This window comes from Lynx canadensis, chromosome B1 (assembly GCF_007474595.2).
Source record: "Lynx canadensis isolate LIC74 chromosome B1, mLynCan4.pri.v2, whole genome shotgun sequence".
Lineage (NCBI taxonomy): Eukaryota > Metazoa > Chordata > Mammalia > Carnivora > Felidae > Lynx > Lynx canadensis.
In genome coordinates this window covers 127,466,050-127,478,488 of record NC_044306.2, presented here as the reverse complement: position 1 = coordinate 127,478,488, position 12,439 = coordinate 127,466,050, and the positions used below count along the sequence as shown (strand labels likewise).

Sequence of the window (12,439 nt, the reverse complement as noted above, 5' to 3'; positions counted from 1 at the left end):
GGGTTTTGTTTAATGCATGTTCTTTGGATCACAGAAAAAAATACAGAGATGTGCAATGTAATGATGCAGTTGAGAAAAATGGCCAATCATCCTTTATTGCATCGCCAATATTACACAGCTGAAAAGCTCAAGGAAATGTCTCAGCTTATGCTAAAGGTAAGGATTTCACATTATGTTAGCACTAAGCTTTAGCAACATAAGGTTAAATTAAACCTAACGAGCATATTGACCCCATACTTAAGAAAAGCATGTTTATTTTTATGTATTTTATTTATTTATTGAGAGAGAGAGTGCAAGTGAGCAAGTGGCAGAGAGAAAGAATCACATGAGGCACACTGAGGGAGAGAGAGAGAAGCGGGGCTTGCCCGATTCAGGGAATGAGCTCAAAAACCATGAGATCATGACCTGAGCTGAAGTCAGATGCTTAACAACTGAGCCACCCAGGTGCCCTAAATTTTTTTTAATGTTTATTTTAGAGAGGGAGCATGAACAGGGAAGGGGCAGAGAGAGGGAGAGACAGAGGATCCGAAGCAGGTTCTGCACTGACAGCAGAGAGCCCAATGCAGGGCTTGAACTCAAAAACCATGAGATCATGACCTGAGCCAAAGTTGGATGCTTAACCAGCTGAGCCACCCAGGCATCCTGCATTTTTTTTATATTGTTTATTATTTTTGAGAGAGAGAGACAGAGAGCAAGCAGGGAAGGGGCAGAGAGAGAGGGAGACACAGAATCGGAAGCAGGCTCCAGGCTCCGAGCTGTCAGCACAGAGCCCAACGCGGGGCTCGAACTCACAAGCCGTGAGATCATGACCTGAGCCGAAGTCGGCCGCCCAACCAACTGAGCCACCCAGGCGCCCCTGCATTTTTATTTTTAAGACAAAGGTCAAGATGGGGCATCTGGGTGTCTCAGTTGGTTAGGCATCCAACTTTGGCTCAGGTCATGCTCTCACAGTTCATGAGTTCAAGCCCCGCATTGGGCTCTGTACTGACAACTCAGAGCCTGAAGCCTGCTTGGGATTCTGTGTGTGTGTCTCTCTCTCTCTCTGCCCTTCCCTCGCTCACACTCTGTCTCTCTCTCTCTCAAAAATAAATAAACATTAAAATAATTTTTAAAAAGACAGTGTGGAGAACTTCTATAATACCCAAGAGGACTGACAGTATGTATCAGAAGTCAGCAAACTGTGGCCGTAGGGCCATTTTTATAAATAAAGTTTAACCAAGTCTTTTAGTTTCTGTTTTTTTGTCTGTGACTACTTCCTCAATACCTTGGAGATATTGCAGGCTTGATTCCAGACCACCACAATAAAGCAAGGCAGATGAATTTTTTTGTTTCCCCATGAATATAAAAGTTATGTCTAGGGATGGCTGGGTGGCTCAGTCGGTTAAGCGACTGACTTCAGCTCAGGTCATGATCTCGCGGTCTGTGAGTTCGAGCCCCACAATGGGCTCTGTGCTGACAGCACAGAACCTACAGCCTGCTTTAGATTCTCTGTCTCCCTCTCTATTCGCCCCTCCCCTACTCATGTTCTGTCTCTCAATGTCTCTCAAAAATAAATAAAAATGTTAAAAACCAATTTTGTAAAAATTAACAAAATAAAAGTTACATTTACACTGTACTGTTGTCAACTAAATGTGCTACAGCATAATGTCTAAAAAAGTGTGCATACCTTAATTAAAAAATATTTTATTGCTAAAAGAATGCTATTGTCATCTGAGCTTTCAGCAAGTCGTAATCACTGATCATCATAACAAATATAACAGTAATGAAAAAATTTGAAATATCTGAAGACTTACAAGAGAGACAAAGTGAGCAAATATTCTTAGAAAAATGGTATCAATAGACTTGGTCAACACAGGGTTGCCACAAACCTTCAGTTTGTTAAAAAATACATTATCTATGAAACACATAAAGTGAAGCAACATTATGCCTGTACAAGTGCAAAGTTGAGTAGTTGCAAAACAAATCATTTTGCCTACAGAGCCTACCTAAGATATTTACTGTCTGGCCCTTTTTAGAAAATCTGCCAGCTCCTAATTGAGACTTCCATAATGCACTTGTTTATTATTTTTTTACCAAAAAGATCCCTCAGATTTTATGTCCTAGATAGTGCATTGGTTTTCTTCATTTGTTTTCTTCATTTTTTTCTTTATTATATTTTGTCTGTAGGTTATTTTTTTTTTTTTTTTACTGTATATTTACTTAAAGAGAGAGAATGCATGGGGTGGGGGGTGGGTGGGTAGGGACAGAGAGAGAGGGCAGGAGAGAATCCCAAGTAGCTCCAGACTGTCAGCACAGAGCCCAATGTGGGGCTTGATCCCATGAACCCCTGATATCATGACCTGGGCCAGAATCAAGAGTCGGTTGCTTAACCAGCTGAGCCACCCAGGTGCCCCTTGTTTACAGTTTTAATTAATCTTTGTTTTTGCCTCATTCTCCCTTAGCACCCACCCATAGTTCTTCTTTATAGATCTTGGTGTTAAAAGTCATTATTTGCTGTTTTAAATGTGTTTATATTATTTTAAATCTATTATAGAAAATTTTAAACATGTAAGAGTAGAGAGAATTGTATAATTAAATCCTCTACCCATATAACCTTCACCCATTTTCTTACACAGTAATTATGTGGAATGACACTGCTCTCATTTCATCTAGACCCCTCCTTAGGATTATATTGAACCAAATTGTAGACCTTATTTCATTTCTGAATATTTCAGTATGTTATCTCTAAAGCAATAAGGGCTTTCCCTTCTTTATTGTACCTAGAAAATGAGTATTATTTTCCTTTGCTAAATTGGTTGCAGTGACATGTGATATTTAGCTATTTTACCAGATGTGAACAATTTTATTCAAGTGTTCTGATCATATTATAAATTAGCTTCATTTTTAAGTGTGTATTCTGTTTTGTTTTGAGGAACCTACACATTGTGAGGCTAACCCTGATTTGATCTTTGAAGATATGGAAGTTATGACAGACTTTGAATTACATGTACTTTGTAAACAGTATCGACATATTAATAGCTTCCAGTTAGACATGGACTTGATTTTAGATTCTGGAAAATTTCGAGTTTTAGGATGCATCTTGTCTGAATTGAAACAGAAGGTAATAAAGAAGAATGCTATTCCTTTTACATTTTTACAATTACATAAACTTTTTAAAAATAATTCTGACATGATTTGACTTTCTTGAAGTTGTAGCCTGTGTCTGTTCTACATTTTTCTAGAAACTAATGCTTTGACCATTTAGGGGATATATTTGGGGATATTTTTTCCTGATTACTTTTCCTCTGTTGAGTCTCAGAAAAAAAAAAAAAAGAAGCTAGTAGAGTTGCTTTTAAAAAGTAATCTTGTCATTTCATAATGACATAATGACATAATTGGTTATTTGTATGATTGCCTCTAAATTATTTTGAAGATATTTTGAAGTTAACTACCACTCTAGTTTCTATGTGAAATAGTGTGCATTTTTAAGATCATAATCCAAATAGTACTTTTGTAGTTGTTTTCATTAACTGTCCTTAAAAACCAAAACTAAGAATTATGTTTTAAGTCTGAAGTTCAGAAGTTAAGATAATTTATTTATATATAAACTTGTTATATCTATAATAAGAAATTTACCTTAGCTGTGACTACTTGATTTTTATTAAAGAAGCAGTTGATCATTATATGCTTATATCATTTTATTTTTCCATGTATCTAATCCATATATGTATTTTCACAGGGTGATAGAGTTGTATTATTTAGCCAATTTACCATGATGCTGGATATTTTAGAGGTTCTCTTAAAACATCATCAGCATAGGTACCTCAGATTAGATGGAAAGACTCAGATTTCTGAAAGGTTCGTATACTTCACTTTAGTTTCAGAAAAATCTGTGTCCACTTCACCTTCAAATAAGAGTAAATGCTAGAATTTTAAATGTGTATAGAGCATTTGAATTGTCTTACTTTGAGTCTTTCATGTGGTTATTTGAAATCATTGTGTTAAGATAAGGAAATTTTCCTTTTTTAAGTTTTTGATCTGAATTGCATAGAAATATATTTCAGTATCTAATTGGAATTGTGTACCTTAAAATGTTTTTTCCCCTTTAAAACTCATTCAAAGCCTTGAAGCACCTTACATTAAGCCAAGATTGTTTTAAAACCGTGAGCTTTTTGTATTTTAACAGTAATTGAGTAAGTTTGGTTGTTTATTTTTTTAATACCCAGAGATTAGAAAGATTGTCTTCAAAACAAAAAAAGAATGTTTTTAATAGTATGTTTGCACTTCATTATTTCTTTTGGTTTGCTTTTTATCAGCCAGGTTTTTTTTTTTTCCCTGCGTTAAAGATAGAAGTCATCCTAAAAGAGAACAAACACCTGCTAGTTTGATCTTGAGATCCTTGGTTCAAAGGTATCAAGAGCAGCTGCTGACAGACTTCTGAGAAGACTAAAGCTGACGAAGGCCAGAGATTGAAAAGCCATACACAAAATTTAGATAGAAGTCATTAAACAAAGGAGAAAATAATCCATTAGGATTACTCAAACCTGAATAGTTGAATTAAAGTGAGAGTTAGTAGGAAGATACATGGTATGGAAAAGAAGTTAGTGAATCGAGAAGGTCTTTCAGTAAAATAACTGCAGGAAAAGTGCTTTAGTGCCAGGAGCATGTATTTACATCTTCAAGGTTTTTTTCCATGTAGTGTGATTGTTTTCAATTTTAATTGTGTACATTTTAGTGAAATTTAGCCTAATATATTTATTTGACAGGATTCATCTAATTGACGAGTTTAATACCGATATGGATATCTTCGTGTTTCTGCTGTCAACAAAAGCTGGTGGCCTAGGAATAAATCTGACTTCAGCAAATGTTGTTATACTTCATGATATTGACTGTAATCCTTACAATGACAAGCAAGCAGAAGATAGATGCCATAGAGTAGGCCAGACTAAGTAAGTGTTTTGAATTGAAATTTAGTTTTAACCAAATGCCTGTTTAATTTGTATAGAAGAGTAGAATATAGTCTGTCAGTATTCTGCTTCAGTTTTTTTTATTTTCGGCAAAGCCTGGCTGCTGATATCTTTCATACCAGCAACGCTGAATATGACATATCTCACTATGTCCATGTATTCACTTTCTAGTAGTTAAAATAACCTCGCACCCCACCCCAATTTTGATGAAAACAAAATACTATCAATGGTTCAGCTCATTTGAAAAATATTAGTAACTGAAAAGGCTTTTATTGTTAGACCATTTAAGAGCCAGATAGACATAATAATATATATACTGTTGATACTCTATTATCCTTTAGGAAGCACATTATCTGAGTTGTAGATATTTTAGGTGAAGGATCATTTTGACATTGGAGGTGAAAATACCTGTAATTCAACTCTGCTGTCAGATGTGAGTAGCCAGTAATCATTATTTTCTCTGTGGAGTATATGTTTCCAAAAGACATTGATAAAATCATTTATGAACCAAATATTTATCAGTGCCTATTATGGGACTAAAACTTCCTGTGTAATCTTTTTACTTTTCTATACTTCCTTACTTTTTGTACTGAATTATTTATTGGAACCTGATGAGCAAAGCATGTTCCTTTTTAAAATAGAATATCTCTCTGAACCCAGACTGTTTGTTGAAATAAGTTTTACTAGTAATTTTTGGAGTACAGATATCTTTCTGTCTTCTTGGATCAGTAAGAAAGGATGTTTAGAAGTTACATGCTAAGAAAATGTTAATCCCACGTAATATGAATAAAAGGAAATTTAAAGTTAGGGATCTATTTATTATGCAATCTTCACATTATTCTTACCTCTAAGATGTTTTATATAGTTTATATATATTCAAATTTTATATTAAGTAACCAATGGACATATTTTCTATTTTCTTTAGAGAAGTACTAGTTATAAAATTAATAAGCCAAGGGACAATTGAAGAATCCATGCTAAAAATTAACCAACAGAAATTGAAACTAGAACAAGATATGACCACAGTAGATGAAGGTAAGTTGTTTGTAAGCAGAAACTTCGGTATTTATATGAAAAATAGCAGTAGCAAGGAATTAGCAAAAATGGCCTGAATCCTTACCTGGCATACAGTATAGGGATGGCATGGTAGAAGATAAGCATACTCATTTCAGAAGTACTACAATAACTAAGATTATTTCACCAGAACTGATATAAATGTTTGATTTGGGGAAATTCTGTCTCTTCCATCCCTTATCTCTTGACACCAAGATATCCCCCAAATAAAATTAGATCTGTAATTTTATCCACAGTTTTATGATATACTTACTATATAAGTAATATATATGAACCCAAAGATTTAAAATGCCTGACATAATATTAATTTATTAAGAACTGTAACATTTACATTTCATTTTGACTGGTAATTACTTACTGCACTATAGTGCAATAAGATGCTTCTTCCCCCACAGCCCCCAAAATTTAGTAATTTCAGACTGAAGTTTGTTGGGTACTACAAAGAACCCTCTAAGAGAGCCCTCTTCACTTGACCTTTTTGAATTTTTTTTTTCAACGTTTATTTATTTTTGGGACAGAGAGAGACAGAGCATGAACGGGGGAGGGGCAGAGAGAGAGGGAGACACAGAATCGGAAACAGGCTCCAGGCTCTGAGCCATCAGCCCAGAGCCTGACGCGTCACTTGACCTTTTTGAAAAGAATAATTTTAAAGTTTTGAAAAGATAATACATTCACATAATTCAAGATTCAAAAGATACAAAATGGCAAACAAGACTCCTTCCCACTCTGTCATCCAGTTTCCCCATAAAAGTGACATATTGTCCTTTTTAAAAAGCATGTGACCACTTTTTTTAGGTAGATAGAAGTAAATAAGTCTGTGTATTCTTTCTTTAACACAAGTTAGCATGCATTTACATCTTACCTAAATTTAATTGGATGTAAGCTATTTTATCATTCTAATAAGGATATTACTAATATTGATCACAGTTTATTTCAGTTCAGCAAACTTCCATTGAATATTTACTATGTCCCAGTATTTTGCTGGGCACTCTGTATTATAAGAGTTCAGTATATTTTAATCTGTTTTAAGAGCGAGAAAGCCATATGATGAATTACTATGTCTCCTTCCTGTGTAGTATTTATTTCCGGGTGCTTCAGGTTGGGGGGGGGGGCACGCATTAGAGCAAGTTTGAGTAAGAAGTAACCGTGACGATTATAACCTAAACAGTTAATCACTGGGCTTTGAGTGGAGGTGGCAACTTGCTGATTTCAGATTATGTAGCAAAAGCAATAGAGTGAATGCATAAGACAGTTTCCGCAGGGCAGCATTTTTTCCTGATTGTTTTCTTAGGGCATCTTTTCAAATTTAGGAAAACAATTAAATATTCTCATTTAGTAATGTTAGCACATACCCAGATATGTAGATTTTATTCTAACGAGAAGTCTTTAAGTAGAACCATCATAGTTAGTTAATTGAGGTTTCAGCAGTTTGATTGTTGGACTCCCAACTATCTTTCAGTATACAGGTTGCTTCTCATGAGCTAGTTCATTTCCCCAGAAACATACTTTCCAATCTTTTATGAAATGAGGATGGTGGCAGATGCGGTAAGCCTACTGACTGCATTCTTACAGCAAAGGAGAAGCTGTTCCAGTCTTCTATCCCCACATCCAGCATTCTTCAGATTCAAACTTTCCAAAGAATAAACCTTCATTTGTATATGGCTGGCTCTGTTGCACAGGCTTTAGGTGTCCTATTCTGCAACCTGTTTTAGCTCTGTATATTCCCCATCTTTTAGAAGCCATGTAGTACCTCCATGTTCTTGAGCTTTGAGAGGCAAGGAAAGGATTGTGAATGTGAAGTAACCTTCCTGCATTTCCCACCTGCACACACTTAAGTTTTTGCTTTGTCTGTTTTGCTAAAGTCCGCTTCCATTCTTCCATTTGCTCTCTATCTTCCAAAATTTGACAGCTTTCTCTCCACTGTTGTCTTTTTCTTCTGTTCGTTCTCTTTTGTATGGTACCCTGGACTTTCTTTTTTTTTTTTATAGCATTTTAATTGTATTTCAGGTGAGACCAGTGTGTGTTCAGTCATGTCTAGTCATAATTCATGTAAATTGTTTATATTTACATAAATTTGTTTAGTCTAAAATTGTACCTGTGTTTTCACATCAAGTATTTGTTAAAATAGCAACTTATTTCAGCTATGCTTTTAGGCTGTTAGCTTTAAGATGTTCAGAATTAAAGAATCATTCCCCCATTATCACTCTTCGTTTCTGTAGGAAATTTTCCTTTGTCTTGTTTTAACAAGAAAGAGCTTTAGCTATTTGTGTATCCGTTTTTCCCAGTATGTGTTTTATTTGGTAGGCTAAAGATACAATAATGTCTTTACTCTCTAAACTATGATTTTGCTTCTGATTTCATTTAAATAATTTGACACTGACCTAATGAGAGTACATGTACCCTTCTTTTCATCTCTCACAGTAAGGTTCTTTTCCACTGTAAACAAAAAGTATATTTATAATTGTGTCTATGCTTTATGTTAACAGTCTGTATGCCCCTCTTCCCATGAAACTGAAAGATTAAGTACCATGATTCCTCTCAGAAATGCTTGTCAGATTTTTGTATTTCTAGAGCTTGCCTTAGTGCTTCTCAGAGTGCAGTGCCCCTGGACCCACAGCAGCATCACCTGCAAAATTGCCAGTTTGAAACGCAAATTCCTAAGCCTAACTCCAGCCCTACTCAGTCAGAAATTGGGACTGGAACTCAATAATCTGGTTGGAGTTTCTGATCCAAACTAAAGTCAGAGAACCCCTGCTTTAGAATAAGAATTATGGTTTTGGGGTGTGTGTGATTTTTCTTTAACCTCTTAATGTGATTATATTAATAAATTTTCTACCTTTTAAAACTTTTATTATGGAAATTTTCATGCAAAAATGTTGAAAGCATAGTATAAGTGAGTTTAACAGTTGTAAACATTTTGCTTCATCTAGCTTCTTTTACTCATGAACCATTACAGTCAGTTGTAGACTTGACACTTCATTCTGAATATTTCAGCATTTCCTCTCAGTTGCCACAGTACCATTATACATCCAAAAAAATTAACAGTAATTTCCAAATATTATCATATATTGCCCATATCTGGATTTTTCCCAATTATCCCCTTAAAGTCTCTTACAGGCTTTAAAAAAAAAAAAAAAAAAAAGGATCCAAAGTTCGTACATTGTATTTTATTGCATTGTATCATTAGTATCTTCAAATTTAGAAGAGTTTCCTCACCCTTTGCTTTTTTCTACCTCTTCCTGAATTCCTAGAATACTGAATTTTCTACAGTCTTGTTGTCTTACATGTTTATAACTTTGTTGTCTTACTGTCTTCTGGATCTGATTATTTACTTGGCTCACTTAATTTGGGACCAGTTTCAATTTAGATTTCATGGGCTATTGTTAAGTCTGTGGATGCGTTTCAAAGCAAGGGTGTCAGTGAGCTCCCTGATAGTTTACGGAATAGTTTTTCTTTCTGTGCACATGTTTTTTACTAAAAGGAGAAGAGTAGGTAAAAGTACTCTCGTAATTTTAGATTATAACTAGAGTGTGTATGTGTGACAGAGAAAAGTGATTAGTTTTGCTGCATTTTAGCCATATCTGATTTCTAAAATTATCCATTGCTAAAAATCTACAAATAGTTGTATACCATTGTCACTTTAATCAGTTCATCTAAAAACAGCTATACCATTGTCCCTATAAACTAATAAATCAGTTCATCTAAAAACAGTCTGAGTGACTCATTGAATTAATCAAGGATAACTAGATTCTACACCACCTTGACACAAGATGTTTTCCCACTGTAGAAAATCCTGAATACTAAACTGGGTAAGTGTCTAGATACTGGAGTCTCATTTAATATGGGGAAAACATTGGGAAAGGGTTATTTATAGTTATGGGCACTTTACTCTTCAGCTGGTATGCCATATTCACTATTTTGTTTAGATGTGCCAGTTTTAAGTCTAAGCCAGTGATTGTATCTTTGTACTGAAAATGAGGGTGTTGATGGATGATTCTGTTTGGTTGTCTTTGTTTCCACTCTTCAGTTTGTTACATGAAGGTTTTCACCAAATAACCTGAGGAGAAAATACTGTGTACTGTATGAATAGAATGTCATCCAGATCAATACCTGTGTATCTTTAGATACTACTTATGTGAAATCAGAGCCTAGCCTATAGATGGCTGTGCTGGCATGAACGTTAGCACAGAGGAAGTAGCCTTAGATACACATAGGGCTTTGCGAAGGTTTTTAAACAAGGAGTGACACTGAGACAAACGGGGCCTTGAGAAACAATTAGGCATTCACCAAAGTTAGAATCAGAGAAAATATATTTCATAAAATATTTTTATGAAACTTTTAATGCTGCTTTCTGACCTGCAGGTGATGAAGGGAGTATGCCAGCAGATATAGCCACATTACTAAAAACGTCAATGGGCCTGTGAAGTTAAGAATTGTGAATTCCTAATTGATGAGGAAATATCAACTTGGTGCACTCAAGGACATTTACATTATGATGACCATGGGGTTTATGAACATTTATAACTTTTTATAATTTCCATATTACATTTCTCATAGTATGGACAACTTTTTTGCCACTAACTGAATTCTCCAGATGCTCACATGTGAAATTTCAAACAAAAAGCCACAAATAATGTAGTCCTGAAGATGTTGAATAATCATTTTACAAAACAGTTTTCTGAATGGGGATTAGTTGGTGATTGTTTGTAACAAATATGCTAATGCTTTAGAAATGTCAGTATTTTTGTAATTATTTCTACCTCCAAATATATATATATTGTCTTTCACTGGATAATGTGTGTAGATTTTTACATGTGCCTTATTTGACAATGCTTATGTCTTGTTTTTCTTGTCTCCTTTGAAGTTCTTTTTTTGTTAGTTTAAAGGATGCAGCTGTATAGATTATATAGCTTTCATTTTATTGCTATTTGAAGCAGATGTTCACCACTGTCAACAAGAACTCAACCTGAATTTAAAGGTGGCATTCCATATACTAACACCCCCAGGTCCTTCCAAGTACTTCTGTTAAAACAAATTTGTTTGGCTAGGCACTAAGTTGTTTTCCAGTGAATAGTAACTGAAGAAGCCCTTATCTTGCTCCTTGGATTAATTCCTTCTGTTCATTTCCCAACTGCACTAATTGTGCTTATTACTCTGCCTATTCTTGTGCATGTTTTCATTGATTTCCCTCTCCTGGCTTTTGCTTCTCTTGAAACTGTTGCCCAGTCACTTCTGCTCCAGTTCTCTTTACTCTCTAAATAGTAGTTTATTCCTGCCACGTCTCCACGTATCAGCAAAATGTGGGTAACATTTGTCTAGCCTGGCAGAACAGATTAGCAGGCTATTTCACTTCAAAGCAGACTGAACGTGACTTCATATTAAGGCAGCGATAGGTACTGCATGGAAATAGGTCATTAACGTTAAACACTTCTCAAAATATAACTTATCAGTTTCCAGAATTTCCAGTACAGGACCTCCTGAAGAGAGAGCCATTGTTCAATTCCAATTCAGTGTGGGTGACAAAGTGAAATTTAGAAGAAGTAAAGTTGTCTATTTGATATTTAACTCTTTATTAAATCTTTCTTTAAAATTTTGCCTGTCAGTCTATCTTGCTGTTTTTATTATACATCAGTTTCTTTGTATAACTTGTGGGTTTCATGTGTTTTGTTTTTATTATGTAAATATCATTATAAATAAACTTATTTATAAATCACAGACTTGGTAATTATTGGAGATTATACTTTCGAGGCATCCTCACTTGCTAAGATGCTAAGGTAATATAGTCCTCTGGAGTTAGAAGAGTATTGAAGCTCTCAAAGCAGTCTTCAGATATTATAGACTCTGAAACTCACGATTGAGTAGGTTTACCCAATCTTGAAGGTACAATGAATATATTCAGTATATTTTAGTATAATGGGGCTAGAAGGAATCTGCAAATATTATTACTACCTCCTACATCGCAGGACCCAAATCACTTAGATTGTTGGAAATACTACCTTTTAAAAATCTCTCAAAATGGATTTCTCATAAGTTTTCTGTGTTAATGTCTTCAGTGATCGGCTGTTTCATTTGCTGTTAAATCCATAATATCTTTAATAAAAGCATTCATGAACATAAGTTGTATTTTCACACCCTTTTTAATAGTTTCTAACTCTCCCTTTACCCTTAAAAATATAATATGGAGCACAAATGAGATCATATGTGCTTAATATTGTCTGTTTCTCAATAAACTGAAATTTATTACTTAGGATGTATTCCCATCAGTGTGTTCATTGGACTGATGTCAGTGAACATCATAATCCATTATCAGTAAAGGGCATGTGAAGCCATAGTTATTGGAATATTATCTTGACCAACCAAAGCAACTTTTATTTTTTAATGCAACTTACAAAGAGGTAGGAAACATATGCCTTATGTGT

At 34.8% G+C, this 12,439-nt stretch overlaps 1 protein-coding gene across 4 annotated transcripts in view; it reads left to right on the top strand.

The window, feature by feature from the left end:
• Positions 1-11,735, top strand: part of SMARCAD1 (SWI/SNF-related, matrix-associated actin-dependent regulator of chromatin, subfamily a, containing DEAD/H box 1) — a 79,256-nt gene extending 67,521 nt beyond the window's left edge. For 3 of the 4 annotated variants that reach the window (XM_030313423.2, XM_030313424.2, XM_030313422.2), the window contains exons 19-24: positions 35-156; positions 2,912-3,100; positions 3,719-3,837; positions 4,746-4,928; positions 5,872-5,981; positions 10,383-11,734. In XM_030313423.2, coding sequence (XP_030169283.1) covers positions 35-156; positions 2,912-3,100; positions 3,719-3,837; positions 4,746-4,928; positions 5,872-5,981; positions 10,383-10,444 — 785 coding nt within the window. In that variant the 3' untranslated portion in view covers positions 10,445-11,734. Of the gene's footprint in view, positions 1-34; positions 157-2,911; positions 3,101-3,718; positions 3,838-4,745; positions 4,929-5,871; positions 5,982-10,382 lie in introns of all 4 variants that reach the window. The other variant, XM_030313421.1, reaches the window with a different exon arrangement.
• Positions 11,736-12,439: the final 704 nt, after the last annotated feature.